Genomic DNA, 25715 nt, shown 5'->3' on the forward strand with positions numbered 1-25715 from the left:
CAATGATAGTGATTTATATTTTTGCAAACTATTTACTGTCTAACTTAATCGAAGTATCTGTTGCAATATGCAGTTTTGGTTAAAATATAGAAAGAGAGAAATAATATAGAAAATCCAGCCTTATGCCTGACCAAGTGGTGGTGCAGTGGATCAAGTGTCAACCTGGAACACTGAGGCCTCAGGTTTGAAACCCTGAGGTTGCCAGCTTGAGCTGAGGCTCATCAGGCTAGAGCACAGACTCAACAGCTTGAGCACGGACTCACCAGCTTGATTGGAGGGTCGCCGGCTTGAGTGTGGGGTCATAAACATGATTCCATGGTCACTTTCTTGAGCCCAAAGGTCTCTGGCTTGAAGCCCAAGGTCATTGGCTTGAGCCCAAGGTCGCTGGCTTGAGCAAGGGGTCACTGACTCAGCTGGAGTTTCCCATCCTCAGTCAAGACACATATGAGGAAGCCATTAATGAACAAATAAAGCGCTGCAACTACGAAGTAATACTTCTCAGCTCTCTCCCCTTCCTGTGTGTCTGTCCCTGTCTGTCTCTAAAAAAAAGAAAAAGAAATCTGCCTTATACCTACTGATTGAAAGGGGGGAGGAATACACACTGTAGAAACTGTTCTTTGATACTACACCAAAACTTGACAAGTGGTAGCTTTTTAAAGGTTGCAATGTGGAATCAGAAACTATATTAAGATCCATTGGTCTATCCTGCAATTTGAACCTTTTACTCATAAGTGATTTTATCAGTAACATCATACACTGAACTTTTGGTAAATATTGGTTCACTGAGTTATGTACACCTTTTAAATGTTGTCACAGTTGATCATAAAATATCACATGTCATCTATCCTCTGGAAAATTCTGCCTTATACTGTGAGAGACTGATAGAGAAAAGGCAAATAACATTTTAGTATTATGAAAACCTTGCTGATTCTCTAAACAGTCCCTAAATGATACTTTGAAAACCTCTGGTTTATGGCACCACTTACTAAGTAGGACATAACTGTTTAAAAAACAAAGGTCTGTCTACTAACATGGATCTGCTCTCACTGGCCCATTAACATCACAGATTTTGTATCCTCCAAAAATACTCCCTGACCAAGTCCCTACATTCCTCCATAACTCTTCATCATTTTTTTGTATAGGCTGCTGTTGCATCCTATACAATTATCTATCATAGCAGCTACCATACCCTATTATAATTGATTATTCAAGTGTTTGTCTGGGTTAAGGCTAAGTAGGGTGTGTCTTTAACTCTGTACTCCAGAACCTAACATATATTAGTTTGGTGTAATTAAGTTTGGTGAATCAGTGAATACTGTAATACTAGACATACCTCTCCCATCTGTTGTTCAATAATTTGATGTGCAATTTCTTCTATGGTTGCCATGATCTAATTGCCAAATGTCCTGCCAAAAATAAAAAGATGTCTTTTCATAATTATACCCATAAAAACATATTTATTGAAGAATTTAAACGAACTCACATGAAAGTTATGATTTTCTTCAATGCAATCCAGGTAGGAGGGTGGGGTGGGAGGGAATAAATAAAGCACAATTGGCCATGCACTGACAGTTACTGGTGAAGTTTATACAGTTCATAAAATTATCTTTGCTTTTATATATTTTAAAAATGTCTACTTAAAAAATTGTTAATTGTTGGAGACTGAAAAGTAAACGGTATTTTGTAGTTCGGACATCTAGGGGGCAGAGGTGTTGGGCCCAATCCCCCACTTCACCTGCCTAATTAAGTTAACAATGGGCTATGCTTCAGTACTCCACCTGCCCGCCCATGTTCCCCAGAAGAGACTGGAAGCTAGATTCTTCTAGGTGTAAACTCACATAGACTAGTATGGTGGCCAGGAATAAAGATGGATGTCTTTCTGGGGGCAGCCATGTTTCAGCAACAGAACAGTAGTGACTGTTGGCAAGCCATGGCACCCTCCCGAACCCATCCTGTATGCATATATCTTAAGTCTCTGTCTATCTTTAATTCAATTTTGTACCTTTTCCTGCTCGGGACACTGGAATATACTCAGTTGCAGCTGGGCCGTGGCAATAATGCCAAACAATTTCACTTTCAAAGATACTGAAGCGACCCTGGCCGGTTGGCTCACTGGTAGAGCGTTGGCCTGGCGTGCAGAAGTCCCAGGTTCGATTCCTGGCCAGGGCACACAGGAGAAGCGCCCATCTGCTTCTCCACCCCTCCCCCTCTCCTTCCTCTCTGTCTCTCTCTTCCCCTCCCGCAGCCGAGGCTCCATTGGAGCAAAAGATGGCCAGGGCGCTGGGGATGGCTCCTTGGCCTCTGCCCCAGGCGCTAGAGTGGCGCGACAGAGCGACGCCCCAGATGGGCAGAGCATCGCCCCCTGGTGGGCGTGCCGGGTGGATCCCGGTAGAGCGCATGGGGGAGTCTGTCAGACTGCCTCCCCGTTTCCAGCTTCAGAAAAATACAAAAAAAAAAAAAAAGATACTGAAGCCTAAACAGGTGAACGCTAATGAAGATTACAAGTAGTTGATTAATTCAAACAAGGACAATCCTATCTGTAAACAAACATATAGATCACTGTAGCCATTTAACAGTTTTATCAAATATTGTAAAAACTGACAAAATAATTGCATTTTTTCAGAAGTACAGACAATTTTTCTAGAATCATTTCACTAGTTATTGTTTTTCATTAACTTCTTTGTTAATTTCTTATATATTAAGGTTAATTTGAATTTAATGGGCCCTCGCCAGTTGACTCATGGTAGATAGAGCATTAGCTAGGCATGAGGATGTGCCAGGTTTGATTCCTGGCCAGGACACACAGGAGAAGTGCATAACTGCTTCTCCATCCCTTCCGCTCCCCTTTCTCTCTTTTTCTCTCTTCCCCACCCATAGCCAAGGCTTGGTTGGAGCAAGTTGGCCCCAGGCACTGAGGATGACTCCATGGCCTCCTCGCCTCAGATGCTAAAAATAGCTCGGTTACCAAGCAACAGAGCAATGGCTTCAGATAGGCAGAGCATCACTGGGTAGGGTGCTTGCCAGGTGGATTCCCGTCAGGGCGCATGAGGGAGTCTGTCTCCCTGACTCCCTGCTTCTCACTTAAGAAAAATTAAAAAAAAAAACCAACTCTTTTTGAATTTAATGTAAAGCTGTCTCCAAATGGATTTGAGAACCTATAAGATTAATGAGTTGACTTTAGCATCTTCTCTATACAAAGCAGTCAAGAAAATTACTTTTGACTTTATATTTTGTTGGTCATAACTTCACTAATATTCTATCATATAATTAATATTAATTGCTAAATTATCTGAATTGTTTTTCCTTTGATTAGTTTTATTAAAATTTTAAATGCTTTAATTACTTGTGCTCAAAGCAATATTCAACACTTTGCTAGATTATTCAACTAACTCTCACTAGATTGAAAAGCAGTGGCCTCAACCTCTCCAGAACCAACTGAGGAGCCAGTATTGCTCCCTGGGCCTTTGTGTTCTGAGATCATGGTAACAGTGGCAGACCTGCTACCTTCTAATCCATCTTTGAGGTCATTCTGCCCTTTCTTTGAAGGATAACACATGTTCAAAACTGAATAGCTGTACTGGTCCATCCAGCAGAATACCAAAAGTCCAACAGCCTTCCTTCATTTCATCTCATCTATGTCTTCTTCAGTCCAAAGCTGGCAGCATTTCTGCTGTTATAAAATTCTCAAAAATCTGTTGCTCCATGCAATTCATGTGGTGCAAGCCATCCAAGAGAGTCCTCTACAGATCTCTCCTGAATAAACCATCTCTATTCCTGGCTTCTGTTGAGATGACTGATCGGATCCATAAATCACATGCTCATAATCTCTTTAGCAAATGGATATCTGGTTACACCCTAGACAGTCTCTCCAGAATATGCTTTCTCTTTTTTTGTACTATGAATAAGCTGAGTATTTCCCCAATCTTCAAGTTCTGGTTCTATATGTCTTAACAATTAATTACTTCCTCAATTTATCTCTCTTCTGTCACACTTAATTGTAAGCAGCAAGGGGAAATCAAGCTGCATCTTCAACACTTTGCTTAGAAATCGCCTCAAATATCCAAGTTTACCACTTACAAGTTCTACTTGACACAAAACACTAGAACTCAACACAGCTAGGTTCTTTGCAACTTTATAACAAGGCTCCCACTCCTCCAGTTTCCGATAACAGGTTCATTTTCATCTGAGACCTCATCAGAAGCACCTCTAATGTTCATTTGTCTACCAACATTCTGTTTATGATGCTATGTGCATGTCTCTAAAACAACAGCAACTCTTTATACCACTCTCCTCTTTTCTTTCTGAACCCTCACCAGAACTGACTTTGACATCTGTATTTCTACTAACAATCTCTTTAAGGCAATCCAGACTTTTTCTAGTATGCATTTCCAAACTCTTACAGCTTCTAGACATTTCCCAGTGCACTCCCTCCCAGTACTAAAATTTGTATTGGTTTACTAGGGCTAACATAACAAAGTGGCCCAGACTGGGTGGTTTAAACAACAAAAATGAATTTTCTCATGATTCTGGAGGCTAGAAATCTGAGACAAGCAGTCTGAGTCTGAGCTGGCGGGATTGGTTTCTATTGAATCCTATCGCCTTGGTTTGTATATGGCCATCTTTCTCTCTGTATCTTCACGTTTACCCTGTTTGTATTGTTATCTTTTATTATAGGGACAATCATCATATTGGATTAGGGTGTACCCTACTGACATCATTTTAATTCAATTACCCCTTTAAAGGCTTCATCTGTAAATACAGTCACATTTTGAGGTACTAGGGTCAGGACTCCGATATATGAAGAATTGAGGAGAGGGAGACAATTCAGTCCCTAGCATTTAGGCATAAATCTAATAAGAAACATGTAGCCCCAGTTGGATAGGTTGGTTGGTTAGAGCATTGTTCCAAAGTGCAGAGGTTGCCAGTTCGATTCCTGGTCAAGGCACATATAGAACAGCTCGATGTTCCCGTCTCTCTCTCTCTCTGTCTCTAACTCTCTCTGCCTTCCTCTGTCACTGAAGCAAACTTAAAAAAGAAATGTGCAAGATCTAGGAAAGCTTTACAATGCTCTCGAGGGAGAGGAAAAACTGTGTGGAAGAACATATAAGAAAATGGTTAGCGTGACTACCTTCAAGGAGAACTGGAAACTTGGGAACAAGGATGGGCAGAGGCTTATTTTTCACTGAATAAGTATTAGCTCCTTTAAAATTTTCATTACTGCCTGATGCATATATGTTCATGCTTAATTGTATACTTTGTCATTAGCAATGCTAAAGGTAACAATGCTAATAGATTTGAATGTTAGTATTGTTAGAAGAGTGTTCTTGTGTGCCAAATTCAGGGATATTCAGTTTTGGGGTTTTTTCTCTGTTTAGGAAGAAAAGAGCAAGAAACTACAATGAATTTATCACCTTTTTTGGAGTTACAAACTTAAAAAGAATCTGATTAAAGCTGCAAACTCTTAAAAAATATACACATACATATGTGTATACACACATACATACACTCGATGGATTCCATTCTGTGATCCAGCACAGCAATTTTCTACTTCTCTCTTTATAAACCCTCTGCATTATGGCAGTTGTGTAGAGCCCTTATATCATAGTGTTTTTTAGAGCCATATAATCCAAACTGCTTAGCAAAAGAATGCTCAGGTAAAGTAATTTGGAACATTTACTTTAGTGATCATATATCTCAATTTGTTATGCAAAAACAGAAACAAGAGGGATATGGGAAATATATTTGATCAGAAAGACAGGCTAAGACCAACTTTTCCGACTTTAGATTCCTTTCTAGCCAAACATAGCTTCCATTGCAACCTTATATTATTTATCATATCCTACTTATAAAGCCTGTTAGGTGTCTATCTGGCCAACTCATTATGTTTTTTTTTAAATTTTTGACTTTTCAGTTACACTTGACATACAATATAGGAGGCATACCCCAGTGATCAGACATTATATAACTTACTAAGTGATCATCCTAGTAAATATGTACTCATCTAACACCATGTAGTTATTAGAATGTTATTGACTATATTCCCTATGCTATATTTTATACCCATGACTATTTTGTTATTACCAATCTGTACTTCTTAATCCCTTTGCCTTTCCACCCAACCCCCCAAACACCCTCTCCTCTGGCAACCATCTATGAGTCTGTTTTCATTCTGTTTGCTCATTTGTTTTTTAGATTAAATTGCTGAAAAATATATATTTATTGCAATTTTATGATTTATGCTTTTTATCTTTTTTCTTCTCAAAGAAGACCTTTTAACGTTTCATGTAATACTAGTTTGTTGGTGATAAACTTCTTTAGTTTTTTTCTTGTCGGGGAAGCTTTTAATATGTCCCTTGATTCTAAAGGATAGCTTTGCTGGGTAGAGTAATCTTGGTTGTAGGTTCTTGCTTTTCAACACTTTGAATATTTTGTGCCAATCTTTCTCACCTGCAAAGTTTCTGTTGAGAAATATAGGTAAGTCTTATGGGAGCTCCTTTGTAGGTAATGAACTGCTTTCATTTTTTCTTTTCTTTTTTTAAAGATTTTTACTTATTCATTTTAGAGGAAGGAAAGAAAAGAGAGGAGAGAGAAGGAGGGAGAGAGGGATAAAAAGGAGACCATTGGGAGGTAGGAGCAGAAAGCATCAACTCATAGTTGCTTCTTGTATCTGCCATGATTGGGCAAGCCCAGGGTTTCTTATTTTATTTTTTTTTTTAGAGAGAGAGAGAGAGAAAGAGGGGGAGAAGTGGGAATCATCAACTTGAAGTAGTTGCTTCCTGTATGTGCCTTGACTGGGCAAGCCCAGGATTTTGAACCAGCAACCCAGCTTTCCAGGTTGATGCTTTATCCACTGTGCCACCACCAGTTAGGTGGTAACTAACTGCTTTTCTCTTGCTGGCTATTTGTTGCCTTACTGGTGGTGGTGCAGTAGCTAGAACGTCAGCCTGAGACAATGAGGACCCAAGTCTGATCCCCAAGGTCATTGCCTTGAGCACAGGCTCATCTGGCTTGAATACAGGCTCACCAGCTTGAGCATGGGGTCACCATCTTAAGCATGGAATCACAGACATGACCTCATAGTTGCTGATTTGAGCCCAAAGGTCGCTGGCTTGAAGCCCAAGGTCACTCACCTGAGCCCAAGGTTGCTGGTTTGAGCAAGGGGTAACTGGCTCAACTGAAGAGCCCTGGTCAAGGCATATATGAGAAGCAATCAACAAAAAACTAAAGCAATGGTAGTCAACCTGGTCCCTACTACCCACTAGTGGGCGTTCCAGCTTTCATGGTGGGCGGTAGCAGAGCAACCAAAGTATAAATAAAAAGATAGATTTAACTAGAGTAAGTTGTTTTATAAACATTTATTTTGCCAAACTTAGCGAAAATCCAACATAAAGTACTTGGTAAGTAATTATTATTATATGCTTTAACTTGCTGTAACTCTGCTTTATAAATTTTATAAAGTGACTTCCCTACTTTATAAATCACCATTACTGTGGAACTGGTGGGCGGTTAGAAAATTTTACTACTAACAGAGATACAAAAGTGGGCGGTAGGTTTAAAAAGGTTGACTACCCCTGATCTAAAGTGATGCAACTACAAGTTGATGCTTCTCATCTCTCTCTCTTCTTGTCTGTCTCTATTGCAGAAAAAAAAAAAAAAAAAAAAAAAAAGATTGTCTTTAACATTCTAATTTTGATGTATCTTACTGTGGACTTCTTTGGGATAATCTTGTTTGGGACACTGTGTTTCCTGAACTGTTATGTCTAATTCCTTCACTAGGTATAGGAAGTTTTCTATCATTTTTTAAAATAGGTTTTCCATTTCTTGCTCTCTTCTCCTTCCAGCACCCCTATAATTATAGTGAATGTTGGCACATTTGAAGTTGTCCTAGAGGCCTCTTATACTAGCTTCATTTTTTTTTTTCTTTTTGCTGTTCTGATTGGGTGTTTTTTGCTTCTTTATATTGCAAATCGCTATTTTGATTCTAGGCTTCATCTACTCTATTGCTGATTCCCTGTAAATTTTTATTTATTTCAGTTAGTGTATCCTTCATTTCTGACTAGTTTTATTTTATGGTTTCCATGTCCTCTTCTATACAATTGAAGTTTCTATAAATTCATCTATTCTTCTAAGTTAACTGAGCATCCTTACAACCAGTTTTTTGAACCCTGTATCTAGCAGACTGCTTGTCTCTACTTTGTGTAGTGATTTTTTAGTTTTGTTCTTTCATTTGGGACATGTTTCTTTGTCTCATTTAGGCAGCCTCTCTGTGTTTGCTTCTATTTATTTGGTTTAGCTGCTACTTGTGCCAGGCTTGGTAGAGTGGCTTAACGTATTAGATGTCCTTATAAGGTCCAGTGGCACAACCTCCCAGTTTACTTAAGCTGGGCACTCCAGGTGTGATCCACTGTGTGGGTTGTGTACACCCTCCTATTGTGGTTGAGCCTTGCTAGCCATTGGGACATCAGTGGGAGGGATTTATCCTCAGGCCGATCAGCTGCAAGGACTGGTTGTACCCACCTTAGAGGATCAGCTGTGCAGAGGCCCACCACATGGAGCTGAACTTACTTCAGCAGGACTGTGGTACCTGCTGAGTCTGCCCTTGATCATGTCGCTTGTGGAGGTGGTTGGGTGGTGCTTCAGCATGGTCTGAAGCTGTCCACTGGGTGTCCTGACTCTGGGGCCTCCAAGGAGGTGCAGGCCAAGATCAGCCATGACCTGTGTTCTGCCTAGGGCCACCCAGCATGAGCTACAAAGCAATCTGAAGACAGATACTACTTGTGCTAGGCTTGGAGGTGCCTAGGAAAGCACAAGCTGTGAACCAAGGCTGGCTAATACTAGTGCCAGGCCTGGGGCAACTTAGCAAGGGGCACACTAAGGCCAAATACTGCTTGTTTGAGAGATTTTAGGAAAAGTCTGAAGCATGAGCCAAGACAGGCCATTCACAGGGAAAAGCAACTGAAAACAACTTGGGTGGGCCCACAGCTGTTGGGACGGGGTCTCAGAGAATCACCAGGCCAGGGCAAACAGGTTTATGGAGACCCAGATATGGTGCCTGCCTGCTGGCTCTGTGAGGGGAGGGCTCAGAAAAGGAACAATGGCCTGGGCCAGCACTTCTGTCTGGGAAAAAGCTGCTCCTCCAGCTCATAACCCTAATGCCAGACACTTCAGTTCTTCCCTGTATGTCCCTGGTTCCTTTCAAGCTGCTGCCCCAGTGCTGCAGCTCAGATGGAGCGAATCCGAGTAATTCTGGGCACAGGCCTTTTAAGAGAAATGCCTGGGACTCCAGCAACTCTTGGTCTCACTGGCCACAACCCCCACTGGTCTTCACAGCCAGGAGTTATGGAACTTCTCTTCCTAGTACTGGAACCCAGGCTGGGGGCCTGGTCTGGGGCTAGGACCCCTCAATCCTCAGGGGGGGACCTCCACAGATGTGGACTAGTCCTGCCAGGGGTGAGGACAACAGAGACGCAAAGACCCGACTCCAGAGACCAGGTTCAGTGATGCAGATCCACTTTATTCAGAAAGTAAGCTAGCTTATATACATGGGTTCAGCCAATAGGATGTTACAGCGTGTCCTTCGTAGCCAATGACTGAAAAGATCAGGGGGCTGCGTGGTTGGCGCTAAATCACTTCCTTATAGCGGGTGAGCTTCCTTCCTGGGTATGCCCAGCAGGCTTCTGGGAGCTGGAGTATTTTCACAGCATTGCATCAGCCGCAGCTGCTCGGAATGTGCTCTGCGCTCCACCCACACACAGACAAGATATTGCTCCTGATTTTAAACTACCACACCTGGATATGGGACCAGCCCAGTCCATGTCTCTACCAATCTTGATGTGGCATTTTTTAAAAATTATTTTTTAACTGATTTAAGAGAGAGAGAGAGCCTGACCAGGCAGTGGTGCAGTGAATAGAGCATTGGACTGGGATGCAGAAGACCCAGGTTCGAAACCTCGAGGTCGCCAGCTTGAGTGTGTGATCATAGACTTGACCCCATGGTCGATAGCTTGAGCCAAAGGTTGCTAGCTTGAACCCCAAGGTCACTGGCTGGAGCCCAAGGTCACTGGCTTGAGCAAGGGGTCACTCATTCTGCTGTAGCCCCCCAGTTAAGGTACATATGAGAAAGCAAACAATGAATAGGTGCCGCAACAAAGAATTGATGCTTTTCATCTCTCTCTCTCTTCCTGTCTGTCCCTATCTGTCCTTCTCTCTGTCTCTATTACGAGAGAGAGGGAAAGAGAGAGAGAGTGTGATAGTGAGAGAGAGAAATACTGATTTATTTGATTGTTCCATTTATTTATGCACTCTTGGCTTATTCTTTTACCTGTCCTGACCTAAATCGAACCTGTAACCTTGGCATATTGGGAAGACACTCTACCCAACTGGGCTATCCATCAATGGCTCATTGCTACTTCTTTATATCCTTAGTTATAGGACTTCTATTCAACTAGATTTCAGGAAGTTCAAACGATGGTTGTTCTGTAGTTTAATTTAGGTTGTTCTATAGTATTTTGATGTGGTTGAGGAAGGAAGCGACTACCACATTTACCTAAGCTGACATCTTGACCAGAAGTCTGCTCATCATCACTTATTTTAATATTCAAGTCCAGGAAGATAAAGACAACAGTGCTACAAAGTCAAATCTGTAATCCTATTCTCATCACTACCTACTTCTTATTAAACTAGCCAAGAATATAATAAATATTCAGATGTAAAAAGATCCATAAAATAATTAATACAATCTTGCTCATTTCAAAAAACTTTCACCATTTACAAAAAAAAAGTGGCAGGCTATCTAAATTAATTACAAATCCCATCTAACATTTTAAGATTTATGAACATTCTGAAATTTCTACAGGATAGTATTACTCATTCTGATAGACAAAAATTTTAGCAAGTGGAAAAATGGTGGAAACTGGTGAGAATGAAACAGGTATTTGGCATGAAAGCAAGTACACAAGAGTGCATCAGTCTCTCTAGTTGTGATAAAAGCTCAACTTCTGCTAGTTTAGGCAAAAAAGGTGAGTCAGGGAGACAGGGGAATAGATACTGCTGGGACTGCAGAAGAGCTGACTTCAGGAAAAACTGGAGCTAGGATTTCTGATGCTGTGAGGAATCTCCTCACCTCCGCTACTCCCTACTTGGCTTATTTGCTACTTTGTAGTAAAGCAGAAGAAAAGGAAAAGTAGTTTTCTGACATTCCAATTTTAAAATCTTGGTAATGAATTCAGATTGGCCTTGCTTAGGGTGTGTACTCATCTCTAGATTAATCATGGTAGGCGGGGCAGGAAAAAAGAAAGTTTAATGTGTTGAAAATTTGTTGTTGTTTTTTTGGATAGTCTATTAACCAAAAGATAGTACTAGCACAGACATGCCTACTGATGCAATCATGAAGGCACAGGCAATCACTCCTATTTGTTTCTACCACACAGAATTCTTCAACCAGAGTCTACTGAACACTACTACTAAGTCACTCAAAAAAGTTAATTCAGCATTGACTCTAATATTCTGCAGTCAGTTTAAGAAATCCCAAGAAGAAGAAAAAGAAATCTCTTATTCCTATAAGATACTATATTAAGAGATCTACTTTTGGTTACTTCCTGCTAATTTCTTGCTTTGTGAGTTCTTAAGTAAACGACAAAATTTAGTTTTATAGCTATGTTGTTTTGTTTGTTTTGGCTTTGAAGAGTTTTGTTTTTGTAGCTATGTTGGTTGTTTTAAATAACCGCCCAACTTTCTAGAGAATTCACAAAATAAAATTAATTTTGATGAATTTTTTCAAGTATACCATAAACACACCAAAGACATTTTTTTTTAAGTTGGTAAAAATAGGTAATACAAGTGAAGGCAAGGCAGTCTTACAATCCTTAATATTAAAAATTTGAGGCCTGGAGTCTTAAGAACTGAAGGCTTTTACACTTCCTCACAAAACAGAAGATATTAGGGGTCACCAGTTACCCTAATGTACTGACATTCACAATCTTCTTGATGGGGAAGGTTGTTGACAGTTTGAGAAGAATCAAGTTATGTTCTAGGGTTACCAGTCCAGAGTTTATTCCCACCTTTTGAGGAAAGCTAAAAAGATGAGGTGGCTCATGAAAAGGAATTCAGTAACAGGGAAAAGAGATATATAGTCTTAAGTGTTTTCTAAAGAAAATTAAATTTAAAAGTAATCAAAGTGTTTAAAAAATAGAGAAATGGGGCCTGACCAAGCAGGTGGTTCGGTGGATAGAGCACCAGACTGGGACGTGGAGGACCCAGGTTCGAAACCCCGAGGTTGCCAGCTTGAGCACAGGCTCATCTGGTTTGAGCAAGACTCACCAGCTTGAGCCCGAGGTCACTGGCTTGAGCAAGGGGTCACTAAGTCTGCTGTAGCCCCCCAGTCAAGGCACATATGAGAAAGCAATCAATGAACAACTAAGGTGTCACAACGAAAAATTGATGCTTCTTATCTCTCTCCTGTCTCTCTGTCCCTATCTATCTCTCTCTCTGTCTCTGTCATAACATTAATTTTGTTTTTTTAGCTTTTTATCTTTTGATTAATTTTAATGAGGTGACATTGATAAATCAGGGTACACATGTTCAGAGAAAACAGCTCTAGGTTATTTTGCCATTTGCTTATGCTGCATTCCCATCACCCAAAGTCCAATCGTGTTTTGACACCTTCTAACTGGTTTTCTTTGTGCCCCTCCCCTCCCCCAACCCCTCCCTCTCCTCTCCCCCACACTCTTGTCCATGTTTCTGAGTCTCATTTTTATGTCCCACCTATGTATGGAATCATATAGTTCTTAGGTTTTTTCTGATTTACTTATTTCGCTCAGTATAATGTTATCAAGGTTCATCCATGATGTTGTAAATGATCCGATGTCATCATTTCTTATGGCTGAGTAGTATTCCATAGTATATATGTACCAAAACTTTTTAATCCACTTGTCCTCTGACAGACACTTGGGCTGTTTCCAGATCTTCGCTATTGTGAACAATGCTGCCATAAACATGGGGGTGCATTTCTTCTTTTCATACAGTGCTATGGTATTCCTGGGGTATATTCCTAACAGTGAGATAGCTGGGTCAAAAGGCAGTTCAATTTTTAATTTTTTGAGGAATCTCCATACTGTTTTCCACAGTGGCCGCACCAATCTGCATTCCCATCAGCAGTGCAGGAGGGTTCCCTTTTCTCCACATCCTCACCAGCACTTATTCTGTGTTGTTTTGTTGATAAGCGCCATTCTGACTGGTGTGAGGTGATATCTCATTGTGGTTTTAATTTGTATTTCTCTAATGATTAGTGATGTTGAGCATTTTTTTTATATGCCTATTGGCCATCTGTATGTCCTCTTTGGAGAAATGTCTATTCATTTCTTTTGCCCATTTTTGGATTGGATTGTTTGTCTTCCTGGTATTAAGTTTTACAAGTTCTTTATGAATTTTGGTTATTAACCCCTTATCATATGCATTGTCAAATATATTCTCCCATTGTGTAGTTTGTCCTTTTATTCTGTTCTTTTTGTCTTTAGGGGTGCAGAAGCTTTTAAGTTTGATATAGTCCCATTTGTTTATCCTATCTTTTATTTCACTTGCCTGTGGAGACAAATCGGCAAATATATTGCTGCAAGAAATGTCATATAGCTTACTGCCTATCTTTTCTTCTAAGATGCTTATGGTGTCACGGCTTACATTTAAGTCTTTTATCCATTTTGAGTTGATTTTTGTGAATGGTGTAAGTTGGTGGTCTAATATCATTTCTTTGCAGGTAGATGTCCAATTTTCCCAACACCATTTGTCGAATAGGCTGTCTTTACTCCACTGTATGCTCTTACTTCCTTTGTCAAATATCAGTTGTCCATAAAGGTGTGGGTTTATTTCTGGGTTCTCAGTTCTGTTCCATTGATCTATATGCCTGTTCTTATGCCAGTACCAGGCTGTTTTGAGTACAATGGCCTTAAAATATAACTTGATATCCGGAAGTGTGATACCTCCCACTTTATTCTTCCTTTTCAAGATTGCTGAGGCTATTCGTGTTCTCTTTTGGTTCCATATAAATTTTTGGAATATGTGTTCTTTATCTTTGAAGTAAGTCATTGGTATTTTAATCAGTATTGCATTGAATTTATAAATTGCTTTGGGTAATATAGACATTTTAATAATGTTTCATAAAATTAATTTTGATGAATTTTTTCATCAATAAAAATAAAAACCTAGAAAAAGACTCTCCCTCCCCCCCCAAAAAATAGGCAAATGGGTATGACACTATGTATTGTGTGTATACACAAACATATAGTAGCTATACTACAATAATACACACAGATTTCAAGGATACTGATAATACTGTAGTCCTCAGAAGGGGACTGCTTACTCTACACCAAAAACTCTTTCTTTGAGGTTCATGTAAACCAATTACACAATAGTTCCTAATGACTTTATTACTGTCGTTCACTAATTTCTGTCTCAATGACATTTTTTTTATTTAACATGAAATTCATTTTAACTTGTTTGCATAGATTCTAGTGTCCCCCTGAAAACATCCTCCGCTCCCATGTGTTCCCCAGTACATCCCCCTTGTATTCCTCCCTGTAACGCCCTCCCCTTTTCCCTCCAGGATTTGCTTTTCGGCTCTCATCCCATCCTATCATCCCCTTTCCCTCTGTCCACTTTCCCTCTGATCCTGCCTCTGTCTCTATTTGGTTTCTCAGTTCATATTGTTCATTGAATTCCTCAAATGAGAGAGGTCATATATTTTTCTTTCTCTGCCTGGCTTATTTCACTTAACATAATAGTTTCCAGGTCCATCCATGTTGTCACAAAAAGTGATATTTCCTTCTTTTTCATGGACCCATAGTATTCCATTGTGTATATGTACCACTGATTTTTCATCCATTTGCCCACTGTCGGACACTTGGGCTGTTTCCAGATCTTGGCTATTGTGAACAATGCTGCCAAAAACATGGGGGTGCATTTCTCCTTTGAATCACTGATGTGGTGTTCTTGGGATATATTCCTAAAAGTGGGATGGCTGGGTCAAAAGGAAGTTCCATTTTTAAATTTTGAGGAATCTCCATACTGTTTTCCATAGTGGCTGCACTAGTCTGCATTATCACAGGCAGTGCAGGAGGGTTCCCTTTTCTCCACATCCTCGCCAGCACTTATTCTGTGTTGTTTTGTTGATGAGCGCCATTCTGACTGGTGTGAGGTGATATCTCATTGTGGTTTTAATTTGCATTTCTCTAATGATTAGTGATGTTGAGCATTTTTTCATATGCCTATTGGTCATCTGTATGTCCTCTTTGGAGAAGTGTCTATTCATTTCTTTTGTCCATTTTTGATTGGATTGTTTATCTTCCTGGTGTTGAGTTTTACAAGTTCTTTATAAATTTTGGTTATTAACCCCTTGTCAGATGTATTGTCGAATATGTTCTCCCATTGTGCGGTTTGCATTTTTATTTTGTTCATATTGTCTTTAGCTGTGCAAAAGCTTTTAAGTTTGATATAGTCCCATTTGTTTATCCTGTCCTTTATTTCCCTTGCCTGTGGAGATAAATCAACAAATATATTGCTGCGAGTGATGTTGGAGAGTTTACTGCCTGTTTTCCTCTAGGATCCTTAAGGTTTCACGACTTACAGTTAAGTCTGTTGACCATTCTGAGTTTATTTTTGTGAATGGTGCAAGTTGGTGGTTCTAGTTTTATGTTTTTGCAGCTAGCTGTCCAATTTCACCAACATCATTTGTTAGAGACCGTCTTTACTCCATTGTATACTATTAATTACCACCTTTGTCAAATATCAATTGTCCATAAAGGTGCGGGTTTATTTCTCAGTTTTCTGTTCTATTCCATTGATCTATATGCCTGTTCTTATGCCAGTACCAAGCTGTTTGAGTACAATGGCCTTGTAGTATAACTTGACACAGGAAGTATGATACCTCCCACTTTATTCTTCTTTTTCAAGATTGCTGAGGCTATTCGTGTTCTTTTTTGGTTCCATATGAAATTTTGGAATATTTGTTCTATATCTTTGAAGTATGTCATTGGTATTTTAATAGGAATTGCATTGAATTTATAAATTGCTTTGGGTAATATAAACATTTTAATGATGTTTATTCTTCCTAACCATGAACACGGTATATGATTCCACTTGTTTGTATCTTCCTTGATTTCTTTTAATCAATGTTTTATAATTTTCAGAATACAAGTCTTTAACCTCCTTGGTTAAATTTACTCCTAGGTACTTTATTTTTTTGTTGTTGCAATAGTGAAGGGGATTGTTTTCTTAATTTCTCTTTCAGGCAGTTCATTGTTGGTGTATAAAAATGCTACTGATTTCTGAGTATTAATTTTATATCCTGCCACCTTGCTGAATTCATTTATAAGGTTCAGTACTTTTTTGACTGTGACTTTAGGGTTTTCTATGTACAGTATCCTAACATCAGCAAATAATGATAGTTTTACTTCTTCTTTTCCAATTTGGATGCCTTTTATTTCTTCTTCTTGTCTGATTCCTGTGGCTAGGACTTCCAGAACTATGTTGAATAAGAGTGGTGAAAGGGGGCACCCCTGCCTTGTTTCTGATCTTAAGAGGATTGCTTTTAACTTTTGTCCATTGAGTATGATGTTGGCTCTGGGTTTGTCACAGATGGCATTTATCATGCTGAGGTTATGTTCCCTGTATTGCCACTTTGTTGAGAGTTTCGATCATAAATGGGTCCAGATTTTATCGAATGCTTGTTCTACATCTATTGATACGATCATATGGTTTTTGTCCTTCCTTTTGTTTATGTGATGAATCACATTGATTTGTGAATATTTTACCAGCCTTGCCTCACCAGAATAAATCCCACTTCATTGTGATGTATCATTTTTTTTCAAGTATTGCTGGATCCGGTTTGCTAATCTTTTGTTGAGAATTTTAGCATCTAAATTCATCAGGAATATTATAGTTTTCTTTCTTTGTGTTGTCTTTCCTTGATTTTGGAATCAGAATTATGCTAGCCTCATAAAAGGAGCTTAGAATTTTTTCTTCCTCTTAAATTTTTTGAAATAGCTTGAGAAGGCTAGGAGCTGGTTCTTTGAATATTTGGTAGAATTTGCCTGTGAAGCCATCTATCTGGTGCAGGGATTTTGTTTTGTGGGAGTTTTTGATAACTGTTTTGATCTCATTTCTTGTAATTGGTCTATTTAGGTTTTCTGATTCTTCCAGATTGATTTTTGAAAGATTATATTTTTCAAGGAAAAAAAATTTTGTCCATTTCAGCAAGGTTGTCTAAATTTTTGGCAAACAGTTCTTTATAGTATTTTTTTTTTACAATCCCTTGTATTTCTGCTGTGTCAGTTGTTACTTCTCCACCCTCATTTCTAATTTTATTTATTTGAATCCGTTCTCTCTTTTTTTCTTGGTGAATCTGGCTAACGGTTCATCGATCTTGTTTACCTTTTCAAACAATCAACTCTTGGTTTCACTGATCCTCTGTATTGTTTCTTTAGTCTCTGTCATTTATTTCTGCTCTGGTCTTTATTATTTCCTTCCTTCTACTTCCTCTAGGCTTTACTTGTTCTTTTCTAGTTCTTTCAGTTATAGAGTTAGGTTGTTCAAGCTTTTTATAGCTTCTTAAGGTATGCCTGTAATACTATGAACTTCCCTCTCAGGATTGTTTTTGCAGTGTCCCACAGATTTTGAGTTGCTGTATGCTCATTTTCATTTGTTTCAAGGAAATTTATTTCTTCCTTAATCTCATTGTTGACCCATTCGTTATTTAATAACATGCTGTTTAGTTTCCAAGTGTTTGAGTGTTTTCCAGTTTTTCTATTGTAGTTGATTTCTAGTTTCATGCCATTGTAGTCAGAGAAGATGCTTGATATGATTTCAATCTTCTTAAATTTGTTGAGACTCATTTTATGCCCAAATATGTGGTCTATCTTAGAGAATATACCATGTGCACTTGAAAAGAATGTATATTCTGCTCCTTTAGGGTGAAAGGTTCTGAAGATATCTATTAAATCCAGTTGATCTAGTGCAGTGGTAGTCAACCTGGTCCCTACTGCCCACTAGTGGGCATTCCAGATTTCATTGTGGGTGGTAGCAGAGCAACCAAAGTATAAATAAAAAGATAGATTTAACTATAGTAAGTTTTCTTATAAAGATTCTGCCAAACTTAGCAAAAATCCGACATAAAGTACTTGGTAAGTAATTATTATTATATGCTTTAACTTGCTGTAATTCTGCTTTATAAATTTTATACTGACTTCCCTACTTTATAAATCACCGTAACTGTGGAACTGGTGGGTGGTTAGAAAAAATTATTACTAACAGAGATATAAAAGTGGATGGTAGTTATAAAAAGGTTGACTACTCCTGATCTAGTGAGTGACTTAATTCTGCTATTTCTTTGTTAATTTTCTCTCCTGAGGATTTATCCAGTGCTGTTAGTGGGGTATTGAAATCCCCTACTATTATAGTATTGCTGTTGATCTCACCCTTTATGTTCATCAGAGTCTACTTTATATATTTAGGTGCTTCTATAGTATGTACATTGATATTTATAGTGATTATCTCTTCCTGTTGGATTGCTCCCTTTATCATTAAGTAGTGACCTTCTTTATCCCTTACTATAGTCTTAGTGGGGTTTTTCTTTGTTGTTATTTTAAATAAGAGCTCTAATCTTTTTTTTAATTTTATTTATTTATTTATTTATTTATTTATTTATTTATTTTTACAGAGACAGAGAGTGAGTCAGAGAGAGGGATAGACAGGGAAAGACACAGGAACGAAGAGAGATGAGAAGCATCAATTATTAGTCTTTCATTGCACGTTGCAACACCTTAGTTGCTCATTGATTGCTTTCTCGTATGTGCCCTGACTGCGGGCCTTCAGCAGACCAAGTAACCCCTTGCTGGAGCCAGCGACCTTGGGTACAAACTGGTGGGCTTTTGCTCAAACCAGGCCCGCGCTAAAGCTGGTGACCTTGGGGTCTCGAAGCTGGGTCTTCCACATCCCAGTCCGACGCTCTATCCACTGCGCCACCGCCCAGTCAGGACTATAGTCTTTGTTTTAAAGTCCATTTTGTCAAATATAAGTATTGCTACCTCAGCCTTTTTTTAATTTCCATTTGTATGAAATATTATTTTCTATCCTTTTACTTTTCATCTATGTGTATATTTTGTTTTGAGGTGAGTTTCTCATAGACACCATATATATGGGTCCTGTTTTCTTATCCATGCAGCTACCTTATGTCTTTTGATTGGAGCATTTAATCCATTTATATTTAAGGTTATTATTGATATGTAGTTGTTTATTGCCAGTTTTTCCTTTAAATATACATTCCTCTTTTATTATACCCCCCTCCCCGCTTTGTTCTGTCTACAGCAGGCCCCTTAACATTTCTTGCAGCACTGGTTTGGTTATGAATTCCTTGAGGGTTTTCTTTTCTTTTTTGGTCTGGGAAGCTTTTTATTTCTCCCTCAATTTTAAACGATAGTCTTGCTGGATAAAGAAGTCTTGGTTGTAGGTTCTTGTCTGCATTACTTTAAATATTTCTTGTCATTTCCTTCTGGCCTCAAGTGTTTCTGTTGAAAAGTTGGATGTCATCCTTATGTGTGTTCCTTTGTAGCTGGTTGACTCTTTTTCTCTTACAGCTTTTAGTATTTTTTTTCTTTTCTTTTTTGTACTTTTCTGAAGCTGGAAACGGGGAGGCAGTCAGACAGAACCCCCCCATGCACTCGACCGGGATCCACCTGGCATGCCCACCAGAGGACGATGCTCTGCCCATCTGAGGCGTTGCTCTGTTGTGACCAGAGCCATTCCAGTGCCTGAGGCAAAGGCCATGGAGCCATCCCCAGCGCCCACGCCAACTTTGCTCCAATGGAACCTCGGCAGTGGGAGAGGAAGATAAGAGACAGAGAGGAAGGAGAGGGGGAAGGGTGGAGAAGCAGATGGGCGCTTCTCCTGTGTGCCCTGGCCGGGAATTGAACCCGGGACTCCTGCACGCAAGGCTGATGCTCTACCACTGAGCCAACAGGCCAGGGCCTAGTATTCTTTCTTTTATCTCTTAGCTTTGGTGTTTAGATTATGATGTGTCTTGATGTGGGTCTTATGTGTGTTTTTTTTTTTTAATTTTAATGGGGTGACATTGAGAAATAAGGGTACCTATGTTCAGAGAAAACAGCTCTAGGTTATTTTGCCATTTGCTTATGCTGCATTCCCATCACCCAAAGTCCAATTGTCTTTCGACACCTTCTAACTGGTTTTCTTTGTGCCCCTCCCCTCCCCCAACCCCTCCCTCTGTCCCCCCACCCCGTAACCCCCACACTCTTGACCATATCTCTGAGTCTCATTTTTATGTCCCACTTATGTACGGAATCATTTCCATACATTACTTATGTATGTCCCACTTATGTATGAAATAAGTAAATCATCTGATTTACTTATTTCGCTCAGTATAATGTTATCAAGGTTCATCCATGATGTTGTAAATGATCCGATGTCATCATTTCTTATGGCTGAGTAGTATTCCATGGTATATATGTACCAAAACTTTTTAATCCACACGTCCTCTGACAGACACTTGGGCTGTTTCCAGATCTTCGCTATTGTGAACAATGCTGCCATAAACATGGGGGTGCATTTCTTCTTTTCATACAGTGCTATGGTATTCCTGGGGTATATTCCTAACAGTGGAATAGCTGGGTCAAAAGGCAGTTCAATTTTTAATTTTTTGAGAAATCTCCATACTGTTTTCCATAGTGGCTGCACCAGTCTGCATTCCCACCAGCAGTGCAGGGGGGTTCCCTTTTCTCCACATCCTTGACAGCACTTATTCTGTGTTGTTTTGTTGATGAGTGCCATTCTGACTGGTGTGAGGTGATATCTCATTGTGGTTTTAATTTGTATTTCTCTAATGATTAGTGATGTTGAGCATTTTTTCATATGCCTATTGGCCATCTGTATGTCCTCTTTGGAGAAATGTCTATTCATTTCTTTTGCCCATTTTTGGATTGGATTGTTTGTCTTCCTGGTATTAAGTTTTACAAGTTCTTTATGAATTTTGGTTATTAACCCCTTATCATATGCATTGTCAAATATATTCTCCCATTGTGTAGTTTGTCCTTTTATTCTGTTCTTATTTTCTTTAGCTGTGCAGAAGCTTTTTAGTTTGATATAGTCCCATTTGTTTATCCTGTCTTTTATTTCACTTGCCTGTGGAGACAAATCGGCAAATATATTGCTGGAGAAATGTCAGAGAGCTTACTGCCTCTGTTTCTTCTAAGATGCTTATGGCTTATCACTTAGCTTTGGTATTTTAATTATGATGTGTCTTGGTGTTGATTTCTTTGAGTTTCTCTTTAATGGAGTTCTCTGTGCTTCCTGAACATGTGAGATGTTTTCCGGTCTTAATTTAGGGAAGTTTTTAGCTATGATATGCTTGAACAAAGTCTCTATCCCTTGTTCTTTCTCTTCTTCTTCAGGAACCCCTATGATGCGAATGTTATTTCTCTTCATGTTGTCACAGAGCTCTCTTAAGAGTTTCCTCAGACTTTTTGAATCTCTATTCTTTTTTCTGCTCTGCTTCCGTGCCTTTATCTATCATGTCCTCTAACTCACTGATTCGATTCTCAGCTTCATCCATCCTGCTTTTAATTCCTTCCATTGTGTTCTTCATTTCTGATATTGTATTTGTCATTTTGGACTGATTCATCTTTATTATTTCAATGTCTTTTTTTATATCTGCTATCTATTTAGGTGTTCGTAATGACCATCTATTGTTGTTCTAATATCTTTGAGCATCCTAACAATTGTTATTTTAAACTCTGCATCTGGTAATTTGGTTATATCTGATTCATTCTGGTCCTTTTCTGGGGATTTCTCTTGACTCATTTGTGTTGCATTTCTCTGCCTTCTCATCTTCTCTGTGTAAAAGAAAGTCTTGGCTACTGGAGTCCACTGGGTGTGGCCTGTGTTCCCTAGGTATGGTCTGTCTGCAGGCCCGCCACCCCCTCTGCTGTTGCTGCCTAGGGCGTTTGGGTATGGGTGTTGCCGGTGCCTTCCCACTGGGGCTGTTGCTATGGTTTCTGCCTTTCCTTCACAGGGTGGCTGTGATCACATGCTCGGGTGTACAAGCCTTGGTGGCCATAGCCTTCGCCCCACCCCCGTGGGTGGTGTTATGCTCGGCCCTGAGGGCAGTGGAAAGCACCTCTGCTCAGTTGCAGGTCTCTGCCTGTTTCCGGGCTTCCGCATTGCCCTTGCAGGAGGAGCCCGCTCATGGGACAGCTGCTAGCCTTGGCTCCACAGTCCAGGTAGGACTGCATGCCCACACTCAGTAGCGGGACTCCACCTGTTCTGGGTTTTTGGCTCCACCCCCGCGGGAGGAGCTGGCTCCCAAGTCAGGCCACAAGTCTTGTTTCTGTGGGCGGAGCAAAGCTGTGCTCCTGCACCCTTGCTAAAGGGCTGGTCTCCACCCCTTCCTGGGTTCCCACTATTCTCCCGCAGCCTGGATTACAGACGGCCCCAGCTGGGCTTGACCACTTTTGCACGCTCTCTCCTCCCCAGCTGGGCAAGATTGAGCTCACACCTGGGCCTCAGTGGTGGCCAGCCGGCTTCCGCCCTTGCCGACAGAACCGCACTTCCGCGTCCCACCGCCGCCCACCCTTGGGCGAGCCCTCAGCCATGTGGGTGGGGGCACTGCAGCTCAGACCCTAAGACTCACTACTGTAGTCCCGAAAGCTCCCTCCTTCTAAGCGACTCTGCTCTGAGTGCCGCAGGAGGGCTTGTTTGGCTGGTGTCCTGCTTCCCTTTGCTGGTATTGCTGTTTTCAGGGGAAATATTCAATTCAGATTTGGGGAGTGACTCGTCCCAGGGGTTAGGGTGGCTGTCTCCCAAAATGTTTCTCCCTGTGCCTCCTAGATTACACTCTCTTCCTGCTACTCTGATACTCTCCTCTCTCCCGTTCCCCGGAGCCCCGGGTGAGTGGTTGTAAGAGAGATTTTCTGCGCAGTCCCTTTAAGAAGAATCCTGGGTCTGAGAAATCAGTCTCTGTCTCACAAACAGTATCTTGACTTGTTTCCAGCTAAATATTGTCCATATACCTCTTCTAGGGTCTGGGGCTGCACGCTGGGGCTTTGTTCCTGGGATTCAGGACCCTCCCCTCTCTGCTAAACTCTCTTCCCGCCATGCAAGTCTCTCCCAGCTGCCATTCACTCCGGGGAGCTGGGCAGCCCTCCGCGTTTCTGCTTTTCCTACCAGTCTTGGTGTGGCTTCTTCAGTGTTCCTTGGTTGAAGAGTTTTCTTAGTTTAGTACAGCTGGTTTTTCCAGATGATAGTTCTTAAAATTAGTTTTTAATCCACTTTGGTTCTGGGAGGTGGGAGTTGGTACGTCTGCCTACTCCATTGCCATCTTGTCCTTTGTTGTTGTTTTTTAATGGGGTTCTCTCTGCTTCTTGAATCTGTGTGACTCTTTCCTGCATCAACTTAGGGAAATTTTCAGCTATAATTTCTTCAAACAGGTTCTCTATTCCTTGTTCTTTCCCTTCTCCTTCAGGAACCTTTATTTTGCGAATATTGTTTCTCTTCATGTTGTCACAGAGCTCTCGTTTCCTCAGACTTTTTCATTCTCTTTTTGCTGTCCTGCTTCTGTGCTTTTGCTTATCTTGTCTTCTAAGTCATGATTTGATCCTCTGCTTCATCCAGCCTGCTTTAATTCCTTCTAGTGTAGTCTTCATTTCTGATATTGTGTTTGTAATTTCTGTCTGGTTCTTCTTTATGATTTGTGTCCTTTTTGATGCTTAAAATTTCTTTATTGAGATGTTCATTAAGTCCATCTATTGTAGCTTTGAGATCCTTAAGTATCCTAACAATCATTATTTTATACTCTGCATCTGGTAATTTGATTACTTATGTTCCTTCCAGATCTTTTTCTAACGATTTGTCTTGTTGAAGCATATGACTTATGTTTCTCTGTCTTCCCATTGTTTCTGTGTGTGGCTTGCAAGCTTGTTCCAGTGTGGTCTCCTTAGCTAGTACAGCTGCTTTGAAGTCTTGATTTGTTTTCAGTTTATTTAACTCAGTAGTAGGCTTGTTTACTGATCTCAGCAGGGTCTTATTTGAAACTGTATCCAGGGACCCAGTGGGTGTGACCTCTGAGAATCTGAAGGCAGGTTCTGCCAGCTGCTCTCCCGGCTGGTGCTTCCCCAGCTTCAGAAGGAGGAGGTATATCTCAGATCTCTCTGGAGACGTTAGTTACTGCGCCTCCACCCCACTTCCTGCTTTTAGCTGTGGCTTTTGTGCTGATTGGAGCTGGAGAGCTTTCTGGAGGTGGGTCACCCAGAACCACTTTAGGCTTGTGCTGTGTGGAGGGATCAACCCCTCCCCAACCTATGGCCACCTTCACACTGGCGAAGCTTCTCAGGTCATCCCAGGCATTTCTCTGCACATCACCGTCTGTCTCGCTCTCCCACTTTTGTTGTGGAAGACAAGCCAGTCCTATCAGCCCTCCTCGCCCCCAGGGCCACAGCCAAGTGGCTGTGAGTGGTATTTTCTACTCTGTCCCTTCAGGGCATCCCCGCCGCCCCTTCCCACACACAGAACTTTGCTCTTTGCCCCTCTCAATGCTTCCCATCTGGTTCCTCCAGTCCCTAGATTTCTAGACTGGGTCTCCAATACTGAGACTGAGGGCTCCTGTCTCTCAGGGTCTCTTTTCTTGTAATGAGAGTTTTGGGCTCTCAGCCTTAGCCTCCCCTCACTCCTGGAAGCCCCACTGCGCCCTCGCACTTCCTACCAGGATCAGTGTGGATTCTTCTTTGCTCTTTGGTTTTTGAGACCTGTTCTTTTAATCCAAAGTTGGTTTTTCACAATGATTGTTCCTAAATTAATTTGTAATTCACTTTGGTAGTGTGAGCTCAGAGTCTGTGCATCTGCCTACTCTGCTACCATCTTCTCTCCCAAAAGAGATGCAGCTTGAATCCCAATCTCAATAGAATTTTCATTGACAATTCTGACAGTGCTGTCCCTTTCCTGCCATCAACATGGGTGAGTTCAGTGTCCATGAGGACAATTCAAACTATAACCAAGTCCAATAGTGTTTACCTATTTGCTACTTTAATATTTTGCTTTCAGACTGATCTAACATATATTTAATATTATTTCCCCTCTTACTAGTCATCACAGACTTCCCTTTATCTTTAGGAGTTGCAGTGTTATTTGTTAAACCATACATTCAAGCTATGCACACTACTTGTAATTCTTTGAATTTAGCATGTTGCTTCATGCTTCCAAGTCTCTGCTACTGGCTTCTCTGTACCACAAATGCCACAGAACCACAAGATGAACATATGCTTGTTTTCCAACAATAATTTTAATTCCAAAAATTCAGGCAAAAAGGCAATATTTATATTTATTAACTGAAATCTAATATTTTATAACCTTCCTAGAAAAGTAATTTGCCAATGTGTACCAAAAGCCTTAAAAATGTTCATACTCATTGACCCAATAATTTATTCAATATTCTTATTTGATATTCAACAAATACTTGAGTGTTTACTATGGGCAAGGCTTTATTCTAAGTTTTAGAGATAAAGGAGTATTAAAACAGACTCTCCCTTGTTAAGTTTATATTTTGGCAGGGTTAAACAAGAACAAACAAGTAAAATGTGGAATGGAAAAAAGATTAGGGACTACTGACAGAAGATACTGAAAGGGTGGGGTGGGATGTTATAATTTTTTTTTTGACAGAGAGT

General features: G+C 40.3%; 1 protein-coding gene and 1 non-coding gene across 6 annotated transcripts in view; both read right to left on the minus strand.

The window, feature by feature from the left end:
- The window catches only part of NR2C1 (nuclear receptor subfamily 2 group C member 1), a 65675-nt gene that overhangs the window by 34394 nt on the left and 5566 nt on the right, over positions 1 to 25715 (minus strand). For all 5 annotated transcript variants that reach the window (XM_066261845.1, XM_066261854.1, XM_066261822.1 and 2 more), the window contains one exon: positions 1334 to 1406. In XM_066261845.1, coding sequence (XP_066117942.1) covers positions 1334 to 1387 — 54 coding nt within the window. In that variant the 5' untranslated portion in view covers positions 1388 to 1406. The remainder of the gene's footprint in view (positions 1 to 1333; positions 1407 to 25715) is intronic.
- TRNAA-UGC (transfer RNA alanine (anticodon UGC)) lies at positions 19938 to 20013 on the minus strand. The gene has a single exon. It is a non-coding gene; the product is annotated as a tRNA-Ala (tRNA).

Source organism: Saccopteryx bilineata, chromosome 1 (genome assembly GCF_036850765.1).
Source record: "Saccopteryx bilineata isolate mSacBil1 chromosome 1, mSacBil1_pri_phased_curated, whole genome shotgun sequence".
NCBI lineage: Eukaryota > Metazoa > Chordata > Mammalia > Chiroptera > Emballonuridae > Saccopteryx > Saccopteryx bilineata.